The sequence below is a fragment of the Drosophila bipectinata genome, chromosome 3L (genome assembly GCF_030179905.1).
Source record: "Drosophila bipectinata strain 14024-0381.07 chromosome 3L, DbipHiC1v2, whole genome shotgun sequence".
Classification (NCBI taxonomy): domain Eukaryota; kingdom Metazoa; phylum Arthropoda; class Insecta; order Diptera; family Drosophilidae; genus Drosophila; species Drosophila bipectinata.
The window spans coordinates 11,595,396-11,615,376 of NC_091738.1; the positions used below are offsets into that span (position 1 = coordinate 11,595,396).

Sequence of the window (19,981 nt, forward strand, 5' to 3'; positions counted from 1 at the left end):
CATAGCATTGCGCATTGATGTCAATAAACGTTTGGACTTGCATTTCTTGTTACATAATTATTTATTATTGGTTTTTGTTTTAGGCATCTAAAAGTAGTACATTTATGTTTTTAGTGCAATTTTCTGTTGGTTATCTCTCAAATAGATTTACAACGATGATGATTTTCATTCGCACATTGCTGTTTTGCTGCTTTTGTAGCGGTATACATAAGTTACGATTTAATATGTTGCATTTACGTTTAACTTAAATATTATTAATCACATGCAATATTTAAATAATAATGATACAAATAATAATTATACATATAGAGTGCCGCGATATATGGATATAGCGATATATATATACCGGTTCGGCGGCGGTACTTCCTTTGTTAATTGGCTACTAACTAAATTGTTGTTCTCTCCGTCAACTGATTTTTGCTTTTTACACATTACGAGCTAATCGTTACAACTTTACGCACTAGCATTATATATTTTACGATTTAATTAGTTAATTCATTTATGTATATATATATTTTTTTTCTCTCGTTTTCTTCCATATTTCAATCTTATTCGCATTTATGCATATTTTATATTCGTTTGTATATATATATTGTTTGTTTTTGTATTTTTAGAGTGTCGCCAGCGCTGCCCCTTTGGATTTGATGCCGCAGCGCTGTGCCCACTGTAAAGTATCTGTAAGATTGCAACAATAGTTTCGTTTTTGAATGCATTTTTAGAAATTTGCAAAACTGCGAACTGTGATTTTGTGCGCTTAACTCTTTCCCGGTCTCGATCGCACCTAGACTCCCTCCATAAACTCTAATTAGCTGAATGCATTTCATGACATTACCTCAAGGTCTACCCTCTTTGTTCATATAATTTAAATAATGCTACATATAATGTACGTATATATCAATAGATTTTCTGATTTTTTTTTTCATTTTTTCTTTTTCGTTTTTTTTGCGTATAAAGCTGTAAGTCTTCTAGTTTTTCCGTAAAGTGCGTTTTACTCAACTAAATTCCATTCGCTTAAATTTCTCAATTGTTCAGTTCGAAAGACAGTGTGTAGACAACAATAATTTCGTTCAAGTTCTATATAGCTAACAGATTTATATCCTTTACGTATAATATTGTTTTTTTTTTGTTTCATTCTCGATTGAACGTGGTGCCTATAACTCTGATTTCTCTTGATTCTATGTATTTGTTAAATTACACCGAAAAGGAACAACTTGCTTTGAACATTGAGCTTTACGATTATAAGTTTTTGTTTTTTTTTTTAACATTTATCTGAACGAACTGCACATTCTAAGGGAAGAGGATTGCTTTAATTTGTAATTAGCTTTACTATTCTTCGATTGTTATTTATTTTGACTTTTTCTTTCAGTGCAGATATCCAACACATTTATATGGCACACAAGTCTAGTTGGATTCTGCCTTTTGGAAATTCGATGAGCTCAAAAATTTGGAAAAGCTAGAAGGATTTCAGGGTTTTTTCAGTTTCGGTTTCGGTTTCGGATTATTTGTGCTTGTTAGTCGATCGATTGCTAGATGAATGCGCTTAGCTCCTAATAAATTACTTTTTAACAACTTAAGAATTACACAAATAATAATAATAATGATAATAGTTATTAATTAATGATTCAACTCGATTCTTGTGCATTTGCTGTTTCTCTCCGATTTTGTGGCTAAAGTTGATCCACATTATTGTGGTAGAGTCCCTCCATTTTGGGACTTGGGGCTATGATTGTGGGTTTGGTGAGTTGAGGATCCAGCAGCTGCCTTAACTACATCTACTGAGGAGTATTGTGACTAGAGTGAGGAGCAGGCTTGTCGCCGTACCCAGAGCTGGGACCAGCGAGCTGGACCCACTCGTTTTGCCATGGTTATTGTGGTTATCCACTTCATTGGTGGTGATGTCCGTATCATCAATGGTGGTGGCACCTAAGAAAAACAAGATTACATTATTAAAAGTCATATTTTTAAGTCTCTTAGTATAACTCACCATCGCCGGATCCATCACCGGAACCATGCTGGCTGCTGTAGTCCTCCTCATCGTCATCGATACGACCCTCGCCTCCTCCAGAGCCCTCATGGCCCATGTCGCTTTGTATATCATGTGTTTGTATGCTATTTGGTGGTACCTGTTTAAAAATACAATAATAAATTAATAATAATTCTTGGAAGTTTAAAATATTGAAATCATTACCGTTGCTCCAATATTTTTGCGAATTTTGATCAACTTGTCCACAAGCTCATTGAGTGTTGAGACCTGAGTCGAAGTCCTGAGGGGAACTTCCGGATTATAGCGCTGGCTATCCAGTCCAGAGCCAATCAGTAGTTGGGTATAGTCGCCATAACGATCGCCTGTCCAGCAGGAGTGATCCTCAAGGGAGTACTGTTCACTGCAGAAGCTACAAAATAAAAAAAAGTAAACTTAGTAGGCCTTTTTTTTTAACTTTAACTATATATCCCACATGTCAGTTGTCTCATCAAACACATATTTACTTTGTTGTCATAAAATATACTAAAAATCACAAAAGAAGAAACACAAAAGAAGGAGGTACAAAATGTTTAAGGAGCTGGTCTTGTGGATTCATCACATTGCCCATGATTTTTGCATAAATCGCACTTTGGAGCATGTACCTCGTCACGTAAGTGATAGATTATTAATTTTAGAATTAATTTTAAAAGGACTATTAATTTTTAAAGGGTTGCCGCATGGCAGTGAAAAATAGCCGCATCGCCAATTTTATTTTCTTTATTTCCATTGTGACGCCCTTGTATTTCTGCCTCCTGAAGGACGTCATCCAAATGATAATGGGCCCCAAGAAGAAGAAGAAGCGAAATTAACCTCCAAACATGTTCCTATCAAAGGCTATAATAGTTCGGTCAGTCGGTGTAGTTTGTCTCATAAGACACCCATAGAATCGAATAAAGTTAGTGGCATCGTCTCAAAGCAACTCACTTCTCCACAATGTTCGCATAGAAGTCCTTGGTCTTGTCAATCGTGGATAGGAATCGAACCATTCCCGGATCCGGAGGCGTGGCCCACTTGATGCTGCCCTTGTGTGGCGCTGGCCTCGTTTCCGGTTCGCTGGTCAGCGACGGCAAAAGGCTCGGTGATCCGCAGGTCTTCTTTACCTGAAAAATAGGAGGGGGATTTTAAAAAAAATGCTGGTAAGGGGAATGGCATGTGATGAGCTCAACTTCCTCCGATTGCTAATCGTAGTGGCTCATGCAAGCAGCACGTGTGTCCACCGCCCTGCATGTAAATTGCAACTTTCTGGGCAGTCCAGAACGGTGGAAGGCCTCCACTCTAATTTAGCATTTTAAATTCCCAACAACATGCCAATCGCTTGTTCAACAAGCTCTTGAAATATTTCGCCTTTTTTATTTTTATTTTTGGGGAGTCTTGGAAACAAGTTCAATGATTCCGGAACCGAATGTCAATTCATTAAATTCGATCGAGAAAAAAGTTCATAAATTAAACGGCAATTAAACCATTAAGGGAATGTGTCCTTGGGACATAATTAAATTAAATGGAAGAGCTTGATTTCGATGGGTTTCTACTTACTTTCTGTTCCAGTTCGGGACCGTTTTTCATGGCATGCATTATGGCCTCTGAGAGCTTGGAGTCCAGCAGCTTGATGGCATTGATGATGCCGTTCTCCGAGAGGATGTGGGTGGTGACCAGGTTATTCAGAGCGTCCACCACACTCGACCAGGGGTTGTCCAGGAGTCCGGCATATTCCGCCGAGCAGCCTCTGCACAAGATGATCCAAAAAACCGAATTAAGTATCGGCTGTAAAAAATGTAATCTGAGAAACTTACCGCAGCACGTTCATGCAATAACCGTGACAGACTTTTGTCTCCTTGCTTGGCGACTGGTGGCCGTTGCAATTGGGGCAGTAGTGCATCTTGAGGAGATGCAACTTGCAGGTGTCCGACAGCTGGGCCCCATAGAGGCTGTCCGCCTCGCTCAGTACCTCGGCACTCTCCAGCAGGGCCTTCATGAAGACATTCGAGATGTGGACACTCTGCACGAGACTGGATTGCAGTTCCCGGGGTATCTCCCCGAATGGACGCATATCGTCAAAGTTGTGCTTCAAGCAGTTGATGTAGTCGTCGTGCAGCTCCCCATAGGAGTTCTTGCTGACGTGCACCGCCTGATGGTAGGCCACCGGAAAGAGTTGCACGAAAAACTGATGAACTGCGTCCTCCAGGCCGCTCTGGATGCTGCCAATGCCCCGACCACTGTGCTGGCCATTCGTATAGTTCGAGGTGTAAATCAGGTGGCTGGACGGGGAAAGGAATTCAATTAAATTCGGTTGGAAATAAAACTCCAGAGCACTTACTTCATGATTTCGTTGTAGAGCTGCTGGATCAGCATGCGGGAAAGCGGCACCATTCGCGTATAAACCTTCGAGAAGACGCCCAGTGTCTTGTTCTCCGACTGCTGTGCCAATTCCAGGACGTGACCTGCCGCAAAAAAAAAAAAAAACAAAAAGAGATTATAGCCAAGGATTCACATAAAAGTAGGGCCAACAAAAAGCGAGTATTGCCCCAGCTATTGTTATTGTTATTCGTAGCGAAATTTAATCACTTTGCCGCGAAAGTTTTTCTGCCTGCTGGGATTTGTGGAACTTCTGGTCTAATGGCCTGGCTGGGACTCGGGATGGAGTATGCTTTTAGTTAATGAAATACATCCATTTCTGCTATGTATATGAGAAACTTAAATATGAATATAGCGAAGAGGTTAGTTTAATTGCCAAACAAACTGTCAATCAATTGACTAATCACAGGCTAGGAACGCCACAAAATAAAACAAGAATCTAATGTGTCACAATGTTATCTGTCAATGTGTCAGCGGCAGTTGTGCGAATTGATTTGGATACGCAGATTGGCTGTCGATACACACAGATACAGATAAACAGATACAGATACACAGATATACAAATACAGGTACCATTCTTTGGCAGCCTGTCATTATCGCAGATTACAAATAGCCGATGTCGTGTCGCTGGGATATCTGCATAAAAACCACACCGATTTTCAGATTGTATATATCATTGAGAGCCTGTCAAATCGGCGTGTGATTTCTCACCCTGCCACCTCCTCCCTCTCCCCATCCAATGTGTTTGTCTGACAAACTCTAAATTGCAATACGTTGTCTTGTATATCGTTTTCAAACGAAAGTGTCAATCTTTTTGTTAATTGGCAACAAAAGAACCAAAACACACAAAATATATGTTTCCAGATTTGTTTTTCGGGTTCCTCTTAGTTTTGTGTGTTCTTCTCGGTTGCGGCTCATTTTTTGATTTTCGATGTTGAAGCATTTCCGTTCTCGGACCGAGTTTTGGGCTTGGCTTGGAGCTTGGAGTCAAGGCTGCTTGTTCTGGTTTATCGGCTAATGGCCTTTGATGCGTCATCCGAGCAGAGCTTACCCTTTTTAATTAGCCAAACTAACGATCTGGGTTCTCCAGAGGATATCCAGTATTCTTATTAATCAATTAAGCCAAAGTGTAAACAAAACTACAAGCTGCATAAAGATAAAGAAGTGACTAACAATGCCAATCAATTGATTTGCGCTACAACACAGCAATAATAAAGATACAAAGATACCCGAGTATCTGGGAGTGTGAGGAGCACATCCTGTCGCTAATCTTATTGACGTGGCATAGTTAAAATGAAGCCGTTGACTGACGGAAGCATTTAATTATTAACACGCCGGGCGGAACGTGTTGACTCGCGGATATATATTCTCACACTCTGTGTGACACAGTGGGATGCCTCATGCGGCATCTCGACTGGGAAGCTGGTAAGAGGAAGTACGCCCGACAATCCCTAAATAGATTCTATTGATTGCCGATATAGTACTTTTATGGAGAAGCCACTAGCAAAAGGCAATTTCCATTATCTATCTGGTTGGGCTATTTGTGTAGCAAAAGTGCCATTGCCACTGCCACTGCCACTTCCTTCGCCTGGCTGCCTAATTGCAATTTTAATGAACTCGCTCTTCGACGACAATTGGGAATTGCTGAAAGCAGCCGCCAGCAGTCAACGCTGCGTATACTTGATATTCGTATTATTGCAGCTGCTTTTGTTGGCTTAATATGCTCAATTAAGTTTCGGGGCTTGGGCCAGGCCCACACACAAGACTAGTATAAGCAAGGCTGCCCCAGGTGGGTTACATTTGTATCTTTGTATCTCATAAATTGTTAACTCAGCACTTCACTTGCGGGCAAGCACAAGACTTCATATGCAATTTGCTGTCCGTTTACATATATTGTGCAACTAATTGCAATTTCCATCCAACTATCTGGATGTCCATCTCTGTTGCTCTCACAGTGACAATTAACCAAGGGCAGGGTTAGCTTTGTTTCTTTGTATCTTTTGCCAACAATCAAATCTAAAGTACTCCAAATGCTTTTCCCAATGAAACATGAAAATTTCATTAAGCTTGGCTTTTTCCTTTTTCTATTTTTTTTTGTAAGGGGTTCTCAGGTAGAAGGGGAAAAGGCCCGTCACACATGGAAAATCGTACTAATGGGCAAACAGACAATGAAATTGAATTAGACAACAAAGTGCGGCCAACATGTAGATGGTAGTTTTTGGTTCTCCAGAGGAGCCTTTTCAAAAAGTCCCCAAGGCAAGCAAGCCTTGCCCCTTTCCTGACACTTTGCTTTTCAAACTGGAATTCAAATATTAAAGAGAAGGATTTAATAAAGTTATTGAAAAGTTTAAACTTTTAGTTTAAGATCATGATCTATCATATTTCATATCTGAAGATTTGTTAGCTTTGTTTTTTGCTGTGCACAGGGGTTAATATTGAAAAGGCTTCGACTTCATTGCTTCATTAGAAGTCCATGGATGGCAGAAGGCGAAGCAGGAGCGAGATTAGCATGCCAAGTTCCAGGCGGCGGCGACCGGTTTCCAGTTTCGCCTTTAGGGGCAAGCCCCGAAAGCGGTGCGGAGGTGGCAGTGGCAGATGCGACCGCGGTCCATGCTCCTTTTTTTTTTTTTTCGTTTTTTAGCTCCAAGCGGCACTCTGTTGTTGTTTCCCACGCCATGCCACTAAAAATATGCGGCACACATACACATCAAAAATACAAATAAAAAAAATAAATATAAAAAAAAAGCCAAGCACAGCCCACAGGTTTAGTTTTATTTTGTTCCTTGGGGCTGCGTTTGTTTGTGTTTGTTGTTGTTGTGTTCCTGTGCGGATATTACAATTTTAGTATCTGCCGCATTTTTTATTTGCATTTTATATGCATGTATATATTTTTCCAGCTTTTTTTGTATTTGGTAAGCTAGCCCTCCGCTCCACCAAACTCCACCCATTTGGATGCTCTGGTATCCGCTGTTGCCGCCTTATGAATGCCATGGCAACTTTGTTAGTGCTCCCCAGTCCTCTATCTTCTGGCAATTTTTTTTTTTTTTTGTATCTGCTTCTTGGCGGGCTTAGCTTTTTAGCCGCGTTTAGTTTCGTTGCGAAGCAAGAGGCAGGTTTCTCCTGGCCCTCTCGAGTCGTCGTCTGTCCGTCTGGCAGAAAAAACTCAACAGAGACCAGAAGGAAGTTGGATGAGAACAGTGGTTTTGGTTAGGAATTAAATTAATTTATTAAGGAAAATATATTTGAAAAGATAATATAGTATGAGATTTAAGTCTCTTATTTTTTGAATTTCTAATCATTAATATCTTTTGGTTTTTATTTAAATTTTTAAAACTCACCCCACCGTGCAGCTTAAGTGCATGTAGATGCATATTGTAACTAGCTATCTGCAGGCGTGCCAACTCGGCACGCCCCCCCTTTTGGTGCAATCCAGGCAGCTCAGAACCTAGCAATTCAGCCATCCGGCTATCCGGCTATCCAGCTAGCCACTCCAACAGCTGTGCCATGCCCTCTGGCAATCTGCTGCTCTTGGCCAGGCTAAAAACTCCAAAGCCCAAGCCCAAGACCCTTCAAGGCGATCCCGTACACAATGTCAAAGTAATTGGATGACTTTTCATTGTTCTTGGTGGGGAGATGGTTCTCAAGCAGGGACCAGAAATGTTTCAGGTTCTCTGACATATTGAAATGCTTCAGAGCATATGCATCAATGGCTTTTGTGAGTTATTTGATCCCAGTTGCAGTTGTTATTATTTTTTTTGGAGCGGTTTCTAGTCGCCTTCCGTATTTGGTGGCGCGTTAATTACAAGCGCAAGCTTTCGGCTTTTAATTTGCCAAACAACTAATTATGGTAATTATATATATGGTATATATATGGTGAGCAGCAACTGGCAGACAAAATGGCTCCGACTTCCAGCTCTGTTAATTAATAAAACAAGTGGAAGTTTTTTTTGTCAAGTCGCAGACGGCTCCATTAGTAACTGGCTATTGGTTTTCTCAAATACGCAAATAATTATAAATGCTGAGCTCGAGACAAATCGAATTGAAAGCTGGTTTTAGTCGGGGGCGTTTTGTATTTATTTTTTTGTGATTTTGTGTATTTGCAGGTGACTCTGAACTCCAGTTTCCCGTCGATTTCATTGAGAAATCGAAGCTGCAGCCCGAAGGTCGTCACTTTCAGACCAAAACCAAAAAAAAACAAGAAAGGAAAGCTAACTTCGGGCGGAGCTTAAGTTTATATACCCTTGCAGTTAAAACCGGATAATCGCAAACATCGGATATAGTAGGCCGATCCTTATGGGAATAGGAATATATAATCCAATTTATTACAATACAAAATCTAAAAAAAGTCCCAAACTTCTATCTTCAAAAATACGAAAGTTGATATTTCTACCAAATACCATTTCCGATCGTTCAGTTATATGGCAGCTATGGGATATAGTCAGCCGATCCTAATGAAATTTGGTAGGTTGGATCAACTGACCAAAAATAGAATCTGTATTAAATTCCAGCTTTCTATCTACAAAAACACGAAAGTTGGGTCATTTCCGATCGTTCAGTTATATGGCAGCTATAGGATATAGTCGGCCGATCCTTATGAAATTTGGCATGACGTAATGTTTTGCCAAAAATAGCTCTCATGTCAAATTTGAACTCTCTAACTCTAAAAACACAAAAGTTATACCATTTCCGATCAATCAGTTATATGGCAGCTATAAGATATAGTCGGCCGATCCGGGCCGTTCCGACTTATATACTGCGTGCAAAGGAAAGAAGGGTGTGTGCAAAGTTTCAAGACGATAGCTTTAAAACTGAGAGACTAGTTCGCGTAGAAACGGACAGACAGACAGACGGACAGACGGACAGACGGACATGCTCATATCAACTCAGGAGGTGATCCTGATCAAGAATATATACACTTTATAGGGTCGGAGATGTCTCCTTCACTGCGTTGCACACTTTTGACCAAAATTATAATACCCTCTGCAAGGGTATAAAAAAACCTTAAAGATGCGAGAACAAGTTTTGACGGTTGAGCCAATTTCTTAAAAGACATCACTCTTGATTAAAATCTCTCTTAGCTCAGAGCCAAAAATATACCTTAAATGGAATAAATTTATATATTTTTTAAATGTGTTAATAAAGTTATATGTATTTTGCTAATGTCTATTCCACATATGGATGGCAAAGCTTTTAAAATTGTAAAACGAAAATGTGATAATTATTCAGTTTTAAAATAGCTTTGTTTTGGGGTCTTGGCACTCCCAGTAGTACAGGCACTACCTTTTTGGGGCATGGCACTTGCAACTACAACACGCAGCCAGTTGCAGATTGCAACTCGCACTCTGTGACAAGGCAAGGCAAACAAAAGCCGGCTAACAAGCTATGGCGGCCAAAAAACCACTTTAGCCGTAAAGACAAGAAGGCAGCCATCCGGGCAGGGTCCTGAGTACAAGATATGGCCGAGAAGACTTAAGCCTGGCCTGAAGGAGGACCAGCAGCGGGAAAGTTGCAACTTATGAAAGTGCACGCACTGCTTTTTGTTGTTAGTGCAGCTGCTCTCGGTGTTGCCACAAAAATAAAGAAATAATTTCAGCAGCTTCCATTTTGCCATTTTTTGTATTTTTTCTCCATTTGTTTTCTTTTCTTTTTTTTTGGTTTAAAGGGGCAAAAGTTATGCTGGCAGAGCAGTAAGTCAGCATTTGGAACTTTTATGCTGGCACACGCCCATGCCCCGCCATGGGTGGAGTCTCCAAAAGAGGGGGTGGCAGGTGAGGCAACCAGACGCATTAAGCGCGTGAGGTGACAAGTCACTTGGCGACAAAAATAATGAAAATACATGACATTTCATAATGAGAACCAGAGGTTTTAAAATCGAAAAACAACAAATATTTCTCAGTGTATGTAAGCATCGGCGATGACGACGTCGGCTAAGTGGTAAGTGCATTCAAGAGGAGACGCAATGCGTTGGCGGGCCTTGGGAGGGGAGGATCTGCAGATATGCGGATCTGGGGTTATTTGGGGGGCCCGGGCCCATATAATTCGTAAGCTGTGGAACGTGTTTAAAAACGCAAATACTTGCTTAAAAATAATACGCCAAACAAAGCAGAAACACAAAGGCGCCAAAGGCCAGGAGTTGCAACAAAGCGATGTACGGAAACGGAAGAAAGCCAGAGAGGGAGGAGGAGGCGGTGGAGGAGGGCTTGTTGCAACAAGGGTATCCGCATACGGGCTACGGGATGTTCTTCGAACAGGAAGGAAGCAACCCGACTGGCGGCTGGCTTGTATTGCATATGCCACAAGCTGTTGTAGTTGGCAAGTTTATGGCATGGAATAGAAATATGCATTTATTTCGCATACCATAATATTTTATGCGTTATTTTCTACAGAGACGGCCAACTAACCATCTTCAGCAGCCAGAGAAAGAGTCATAACACCAAGCGATTGCCAAGAAATGCATAAAGTTTTATAGTTTTCGCATTTTTTTGGAGCTCTTTTTGGAAGAGAAAGGGAGTGTCCTGGTGGAGAACATCACGCATACGCCGGGTGTGCTGCACGAAAGTAAATCAATTTTTATGGCCACTCTGCTGCAAGTAAGAGTGCTCGTAATGTCCCGCAACTTTTTGAGGCCAACAAGCCAAGCCCCGTTATCAGTGCCAGACGCCCAGAAACAGTTCCCCCCAAATAATTGCCATATCAGTTGCAGGCAACCATTTGTTTTTCTTTCTAGAAATAATTAATTAATTCCCAGAACATTAACTGTACCTCGTTCATCCGTCAAACAAACGCTGACTTTGTAGTGTTATTTATACAATATATTTTTTTTTAATAAATTGTTGCTGCAATTGGTTTTCAATAATTTGTTATACTGCCTGAATGTTTAGCCAAATGACTCTGCTGATTGCATTTTAATTTTTATTCTCCCCATAACGTGCGACACTCGATCGGGTGTGACCTCATCGTTTGTACAATTTTGCAAATGCAAATTGAATGATAATTATTTAGAGAGACTACCCCTTATTTTTCACAAAATGTATATACTGATTTGATTCACCCTGCTGCCGAAAAGAAGCCACAGAATTTAATGAGCCCCCATCCGAATGAATCAATGGGCTTGCATAAATTAATCTGATGACAGCACATAAAATGCAAACAAAATGAAAACAAATTTAAACACCGTCAGAAAGAATATAATGTATGTATAAATACATCCAGGGAGGGCGTGTTTTAAAGTATTTTTGAATGCGCGCCCATTTCCAAGAACTGCAAACCCAGACCCGGAGGAAAAACAACAATGATGTCGGCTCCCCAAAAAAACTTTGGCCTTAAAGTGAAGCGAGACTTACACGCTGTACGACAACAATTTGCAGGCATTGTGTTGCTCCCCCAGGAGGACAGGGGGGCCAGTGGCATAAAGGGGCTATTTCCAAAACGTGACCCAGACAAAGTTTGCAAAATTTTCTAAAAAAAAAGGGACACTCGGCAACGCCAGCAATATTTAATGCTTTTTTAATTAGATGCAGTCGGCGTGGCGTTTTCTGCATTTGCAAACAGCCTCGGTTTGTTTATGAATTGACAGCGCAGTATATAAAATATACTTTATGTACTTGACTTTATACTATATATGTATATACCCCCGCTTTGATCTGCATATAAAATTACAAATCAATTTCGTATTTCGCGTTTCAACTTTAATTTGGTTAGCTTCCCAGTCCCAGCCCGAGCTCCAGATCCGGCTAGAAGTCGAGGCACAAGTTTTTATCGGCATCCGAGGAAGGCTAAAATTTGCATATGATAAATTATTTATTGCCACGAAAATATGCTCTGGTCTATCGCGTGCACAAAAAGCCAAGTCCCTAGCCACTTTCCAGACTCTCCCACAGATTTGCATAGAGGGCCTCGGTTCTGGCTTTCGCTTTCAGTCTAATCCTTTCGGGCCGGGCTTAGAACCTGGTACTCACCCTGAAATTGCTTGGCGTTCGTCTCGAGGACGCCGCGAAGGCTGCTGGTGTGGTGGTGGAGCAGTTGTTCGAACATTCCGGAGGCCTTTTCCCGGAGCTGCGTCTCCGTGGCATTGTTGCAACAGCTTCCGCCACAGATGGCACCTGGAAATATAAAGGATATAGGAGAGGATTAAGTAATTGCCTTGAATTATAAGTGTATTATGAGTATAGTCTACGAATGCATGTGGCTAAAACCCACATCCCAGATCATCTTCTACTGCGCCCATATCATTTTCAAATTATCGCACAAATCAAAATCAAATATTAAATGTTTGCTCTCGGGCGGCCGTGGGCGTGTGGGTTGTCTCGTTTAATTGTTTATGGCTCTAAACTGGCAGTGGGCGTGCTGGCCAGCTTCGGCAAACTACAACAATTACAATGCCGCCGCGTGGGCGCTCTTACCAATTTATCCATACATATGTACGCTATAAAGTAGAAACTATACGGTTTCGTCATTGGCGGTCGTGTTAATAACTTTTAAATTGCTCATAATTGCAAATTTTGTTGCTGACAATCGGAGCAGTTTTTCCAATGTTGCCGCATGCCACAAAGTCGCACAGTTGCCACTAAGAGCCACATTCCGCTAATGACAATGAATTGTTGGCAGCTGAAAGCAGGGTAAGGGAACAAACTGGGCTAAAACGATTTCCAGCTAACTAATCGTTGTGCCCCAGAAAAAAGGAAAAGAAAGATGCCACCGAAAAAAAAAAAATTGCACAATACTATATATATCGCAACAAAAGAGAGTTGATTGCCAAGGCTTACGGGAAAAATTGAAAGGGAATTGTTTTTTTTGGGGGTTTTCTGGTATCTGGCAGATACTTTTTCACGGACTGCAATAAAATCAGAGACTATGTGTATGAGTGTTAATGAGTGGGAGGCTCGGTGGCTGCCCCATTCCACAATCCCATCATAAATTCGTGGAGAAACAAATCGTGTGACAAGCTTTTTATGACAAGCTGCAATGACAACAGCAGACACGGACTTTTATGGATCTGACTCTGCCTCTACTCTTGCCTCGCTATCTGCCAGTTTTGTCTTTATAGTTTATAATTTAAATTAATGGCCCTTACATGATGTTAATGCGAGTGTCGGGCCCAGACCATCATCTACAGAAATTCATATGCAAATGTTTGTGGATGAGTGGTCCGATTCGGTGGCCATATGTTGCCATCGTAAAATTAGCAACTGAAAACTGAAATGAATTTGACAAAAGGCCGATGGCTGAGTGCATCAGCGTCTATTTTTATTTATTTTGACTTGCAGTTAACAGCCTCACAAGTGGCGGGGCTCACATATAGTTTTCACTCCGTGATGCCATCGACCGCAAGGCCGTGACACATATTCGACTGCCAGTCATGGATGGAAAATGAAATGGAAAACAACCGACAACTGACAGGCGACTTGGTGCCATAAAAGGTTTTTCTTTCAGTTAGTGGATATCCCCCAACGATTGACCCAAAGTCAGTCAATCAGTCAATCAAAATGGACAGACATCGAATGGCAAACAGATTCCTACTACTAGGAGCTTGTTTGCTTTAGTTTGGGTTTCCTTCAAAGTTTTTCTTTTCCCTACGGTTGCATTGTTTAAGTTATCGATTAGAGAGAGAGGATGCCCCAAGGCTCTTTTGGCCATGATGTGTTTATGCGTTTTGCCAACTGCTCGACCATAAATCAGGCAAACAGGGAGCTGTTGCCATGGCATTTGGCCAGCAACGGAGGCAGACTCTCTGGCGTCATTCAGTCAAAAACAAAAATTAAATAACAAAAAAAAGATGAAAAAGAAGCTGTAAGAGGAAGACAAAGGATGTTAAACCTGCCCCGGACAATGTTGGGGGAATTTCTTCCTTTTGACTTTCGGATCTGCCATTTCAAAACGATTCCTTTCGTTCCGTTCCGTTCTGGCCATCGCCTCTGACTCTTTTTTCTGTGGCTCAAGAGCTCAAAACTCAAGCAGCAGAAATTCAATTCAATTGCTGCAACGTGCATGCATGACACACACACACAAACACGCATAGTCCTGGACAGGGCAGGATGCATACATATATCATGATGTGGCCCAGAAAAGTATGCTACAGAAAACGGTCTCTGGCAACGGGCTGCCAAATTGCCGAAGCACGTGAAGAGCAACTAAAAAGTGGAGGATAGCAAACGGTTAGAATTGGAAAGAGCCGATAGAAGAACCAGTAAACTGAGAAAAATATATAGAGGAAAAATATCACTACTTTTTAGGGTCTTTTGAAGCATAATAGATGACTTATAGAAGCTTATAGTTGGTTTCCTAAATAATCTTGAATTAAAACAAACAAAAATCTCCTTAAAGGTTTGAAAGGATATCCAATTTATCTTTTTTTCTTTTTGTTAAAAATAGTTTCAGTTTCTTTTTGTGCACAAGTCGGGTGTAAAAAATGCAAATCTCATGCATGACCAGAAAATGCTCTGCCAAAAATACCCAGGCACGGCCCTGACCGCAAAAAGGAAGATGCAGGGAGTCGGTAAGGGGGGGAAGTAGGCAATGGCACCATTATTCTGCCACTGCCACTCCCCCCTTCGGATGCTACTCCCCTGTGCTACTGTGTGTGCCCCCTCTCTCTATATATATTTTCAGGCCTTGTTTTCCAGCCTGTCACCGCAAATGCAACTGACGACGTGTGCGAATTTGTTTACTGTAATTGTCTTCACTGTGGACTGGAAAATGGAGGAGGCATGGTGCCGAAGGGGGGCATGGGGCAGTGCGGGGGTGGCTTACACACATGCAGAGATAGGCTTCTGTGGTTACTTGTCGTTTGGCATTAGCCAAGTTGGCTGCCAGCCAAGAAAGCGCTTTAGCCCGCAAAACACTTGGCTCTGGCTTTGGGAGTGGATTTTGCATACCTTGACATATTTTGAGTGTCCTTACACCGCCACTCCCTCCCACCCCATCCCCCCATTCCTCCATTGCATTGTACAACTCCGTGTGGCATATGCCACTTGTATGCGTTTTCAATTTGCACAATTTACGGTAAACGTGTTGATAATAATGAAGCCAAGAGAGCCTAGAGAATTCCAGGCCCGTCAAAATGTCGAAAAGTTTACCCTCCCAAACCTTCTGTAATTAAAAAGGACAGACCAGTGCCTGTGTTTCTATTTTAAAATTAAATTCCAACAGTACCCAGAGACCTCTATTAAATATAATAACTTTTCTTGTCTCGAAAAACTTTAGCCCATCGGCAATATTTACTTAGGAAAAGTGTTTATATATAATCCCCCTTAAAAAATATTGTTGTTTGTTTGAAGTATAATTTACGGCCTTGATTGAAAATCAATTTACTTTCCCCTTTCCGGGGCTACAGGTCGTCGTAGCGATTGCCAGAGGCCATAAATTCTCTAATAAATTTACGAACGTGCAACGCTATGACTGCAACACTAAACCAAATAAAAACATCCGTTGCGGCTTCCAGGGTGGGGGTTGCATGTCACACACCATAATTTCTTCTCTCTACTATTTTTTTCGTTTTTATCAAAAATTGATGACAACTACTTGTCAAACACGAACAATTTGTGCAACGGCCAGAGGAGTGATAACAATTAAGTCAACAAACGGCCGTGGGACGGGGGATGGACTTAAGTCAGAGGTGGCAATAGTTGTGGGGGTTAGGGGTTAGGGTACCTCATATCGAGGCACTTGGCCTGTTGTTCGTTTTATGGTCCGTTGATTTCTGTTTGCTGTTATGACACGTATGTCCCATAGAACACATAGATCATCATCAGTTGCGGCAGATCCAGAGGCTAGAGGCCAGAGGCCCGACTTTTCCCGCTTTCACATTTCCCGGAAAACGTCAACGTCACATTTATTTGGTTCGTTGAACTTGGCCCAGGTTTATAGTCTGGTATTCTGGCATTCTGCTATTTTTTATTGGCCGCAATTCCATATACATATTTGCCATTTCAATATCTAATCTGGGACTGGGAGCTGCCTTTAAATCGAGCCGAATCAATATCAGCAAACATGTCGCTGTAGCGTTATAGATATCGATGACAGGTAAATCCTTCACTAAAAATAGCAGTCAGTACAGTGGAGCTTGACTAAAAAGAGCTTTTATATATTTTCGAATATTTTTTGGTTTGAAATTTTGTATATTTTGTGAAACACAAGGCTTTCTGAAACATCAATAGTTAAGCCTTTGTTTATTGTTTAAAGAAATTAAGAATTTGAAACACATGTAAGCACCTTTTACCCTTATAACCTTTATTATTTTTACCCTAAAATCATAAATAAATAAAGACATCATCCACTGTCTCTTACAATTTTCAATTATTTGCTATTTTGCATATGTTTGCCAGCGATTATGTGGCATTGCAGCTGCCACGCGGGAAAATCGCAACAATTCTGTTGGTAAATTGTTAATGTGCCGCATAAGTTTTCAATTTGTGTGGCAAATTCCGTACGGATGGATGGATGCTAGCTTGCAACAAGGCTCATGGTGTTGGTATTGCTGACATCGAAGCTGGCAGATTTTGGCGCCACGTCTGCGTGGAATGTAAAATTTATTGCGTCGGCTGCAGCGACAATCTCTTTGCCATTTATTTGCATTCGCATTTGAATTCACACACAAATGTATCTTGTAGTTGTATCTATGTATCTGTTGGTGAGCAGCTTCCTTGGCCCGTTGCACGCACTGCACTTTGTGCACTAATCTCGCAATGAAAATGTCAACTACGATTATGCGTGCCACACGGAGTGGCATGCCCCCATATTTGGCGTCTTGCTAGATTGGCTTACATTTCGGCAGGCGGTCGGCAGCAGGCGCCAGGCAGACGCGCCAGCCACCGATTCCCGTTGCCCCAAGAAATATATTAAAAATTTAATTGAAAAGCAAACGGCAAGCCAACTCCACTTGCCACTGCAACTCGGGGGCAGAGTAGTGACAATTATTAATTATTTAGATTTATGGTGCGGCAGCCAGAGGAGCCCACTCTCCGAGTCAATCTATATGCAAATGGCGGAGATATCTGTCCGGGCGGTGGACTAATGGAGGGGCAGTGAAACTGGATCGGTGCGATCATGAGAGGCCTGCACTCTCTCTCCTCGGACAGATCGCGGATATTTCTCAAAGATTTTCCAAATGCGGCGAACAAAGAGTACTGGCTGCCAATAAACAGCATCCATCTATCAGAAATGCCAAATGCAGTCTATAAATAAAATACGAAATGCATATCCCCGGCTCATCATCATCCTCATCATGATTCACCATCATAATGAAGTGCTGTTGTGGCTGCCACAGAATCCAGGAAAAGACAAAGAGCCAGTACCAGAGCTGGAGCCAGAGACGGGGCATTAAATATACTTAAGTAAACAAAGAAATCGAAATCGAATTACACCAAGATGGTTGCAAGCAAATGTTAAACACACAAATCGAAAATAAACGAAACATTCAGCTTTTGTTTTTGGATTTTTTTGTACAAACAAGAGGGCAACAAACGAAAACAAATAATTGCGGAAATTGCTGACAATAACCAAACACAAAAAACAATTACGACGAAAAAAATGCAAGGAGCAGATGCAGCAGCATTTTATAATTAAAATCAACTCGAGTTTGCTTCTGAATCGAACCGAGCAACAACAAACAATTGCAAATTATACAACTGGGCGCTCAGCAAATGGAAGAATGTCTCCCAAACTGACTCCCCTGCCCCCTTTTTGTACAAACATTGGTGGCAAACAAAGGCCACAACAAACAAACAAACAGCTGCAAAAAAAATGAACAAATTCTGGGCTCCCAGTTGCCCTACGAACATGACCAGCTGGTTGATTCCAATTCGATGCACTTGTAAAAAATAACAAGCCCCTCAAGAGTTTTATTTATTTATAAAATATTTAAAAATAAACCAAAATTAGAGAAAATATTAAGAGAATTAATAGAAGTTAGTACAAGTTACTAGCTTCTTATTAAGTATAGTTTTTTTTGAGTGCCAGACCTCGCTAATGGCGATCTAGTTGCTGCTCCTGGCCCTGCTACTGCTCCTGCTCTCGATGTTGCTGCAAATTGCTGCGGGTAATCATAGTGCATGTTGCATGCAAATTAACGCATCAACAAGCCCCCTTTTTGGAGGGCCATGGAATCGGCGAGGGACCCCGCATAAATGCCATTTTATGAGATTATGCCAATGGGAAAATATGCGCACGAACGGAAGCCCACTGGGCTGGCTGGCTTTTGGTATTGTTTTGTTCTGCCAGGCTGCTTGGCTTCTGGGCTGCCGGGCTGTCGGGGTAATCCTATTGTAATTAACTTGTTTTTCTGCCATTCCAGCCAGCTTCGGCAAATGTCATGCCGGCCCGGCAATTGCTAGCCCAGCGCCCAGAAAAAAAGTGATAGGCTTAATGTACGCAAATTCCAACTGATTGCCGCAAATAAAAAAAAACAAGAAACAGCATCTGGTGTTGCACTTGAGAAATGAGTCTCATCAAGTTCATTATAGAAAATTATTGGGCATCTAGTCGGTCTAGGTACTTGGTAGGTTCAAAAAACTAATCACCGAGGGGAATAATTTTGAATGTGGCTGCTAATATCACCAATCAGGGGATTACTATTTCGTAAGCTTATAATTTATGACTAGTGATTGTTCTAAATTTAATTAGTTGCTACAGCTGATAATCTTTTATTATTATACAATTGACTAAAGTGGAACGAAGCGATCCGATTCGAATTCATTATCTGACTGAAGCGGCTATATAATTACGCTGTGGCAGCAGTTCTGATGTCTCGTGTTGCAAGTATTTCGAGTAGCACACTCGTATTGCAATTGTAACTCAGGTTTCTGGCGGACTTTGCATAAAATGTGGAGCACCAAAGTAAATTATGACAATTCAGAAACAGTAACAGAACCAGAAACAGAAACCTCTTGAACACAACAATTAGGTCACATTCTTATTTGGACAATCCACATTTTGTTGTAGCACTTAAACAGAACTTGCAACGCACCATACCCCCGGGTTATAAAAAATGCTGCCAGGCCCAGACTCAGCATAAAAAATATACTATACTCGTATAAAATAAATATAATAAAAACCTAAAGCAGTTCTTGTTGGCGGGCGTGAAGTGGATTTTTGGGTCAGTCCCGAGACACAGAAAACAAAAAACCAAATGGGTGGAGCTTCAGGTTGGGATGCTGGGAGAAGCATTGTGTAACTACAATATAGTTGGCGTGTAATTTGTTGCATGTTAGTGGCTTTTAATTATATGTTGATTATGTTACGGAGCAATATCAGGCACACAAAACAAACGACCAGCAACAACAACTACCGACCGGCATGACAACTAGAAATTGTGGCACGTACATAGCATAGACAAAGGCCAAGCCCTGCCACTCTGCCACTCCACCACCCAGCCACCCCGACTTCTGCTGACTTGCAGAAAATATCTGGGATATAGAAGAGCTACGAAAAATTCAATTAGTTTTGTGTTTGCGCATTGCATGACAACAATAAGAGCTCCGTTCTACTTACCTAACACCTAGCACCTCCTAGCTGGTGCCCTGCCACGACCCCGCTGGGTTGCCTGAACTTTGTCTCGTAAATGTTTATTAAATTGTGGAACGCAAAAGGGTGGCAGGGAAATGAGATTAG

General features: G+C 41.4%; 2 protein-coding genes across 2 annotated transcripts in view; one reads left to right on the forward strand and one right to left on the reverse strand.

Annotated features, from left to right (window-relative positions):
- Window positions 1-37: 37 nt before the first annotated feature.
- The window catches only part of dally (division abnormally delayed protein), a 57,894-nt gene continuing 37,950 nt past the window's right edge, over window positions 38-19,981 (reverse strand). Inside the window, exons 2-9 of the mRNA XM_017254421.3 lie at window positions 12,334-12,477; window positions 4,338-4,461; window positions 3,814-4,278; window positions 3,557-3,746; window positions 2,948-3,123; window positions 2,189-2,393; window positions 1,985-2,123; window positions 38-1,923 (exon numbers count right to left, since the gene is read on the reverse strand). Coding sequence (XP_017109910.2) covers window positions 1,763-1,923; window positions 1,985-2,123; window positions 2,189-2,393; window positions 2,948-3,123; window positions 3,557-3,746; window positions 3,814-4,278; window positions 4,338-4,461; window positions 12,334-12,477 — 1,604 coding nt within the window. The 3' untranslated portion in view covers window positions 38-1,762. The remainder of the gene's footprint in view (window positions 1,924-1,984; window positions 2,124-2,188; window positions 2,394-2,947; window positions 3,124-3,556; window positions 3,747-3,813; window positions 4,279-4,337; window positions 4,462-12,333; window positions 12,478-19,981) is intronic.
- LOC108134201 (uncharacterized) lies at window positions 2,451-2,942 on the forward strand. The gene is made up of 2 exons (XM_017254422.3): window positions 2,451-2,633; window positions 2,692-2,942. The coding sequence occupies exons 1-2, from the start codon at window positions 2,550-2,552 to the stop codon at window positions 2,830-2,832; spliced, it is 225 nt and encodes a 74-aa protein (XP_017109911.2). The 5' UTR covers window positions 2,451-2,549; the 3' UTR covers window positions 2,833-2,942.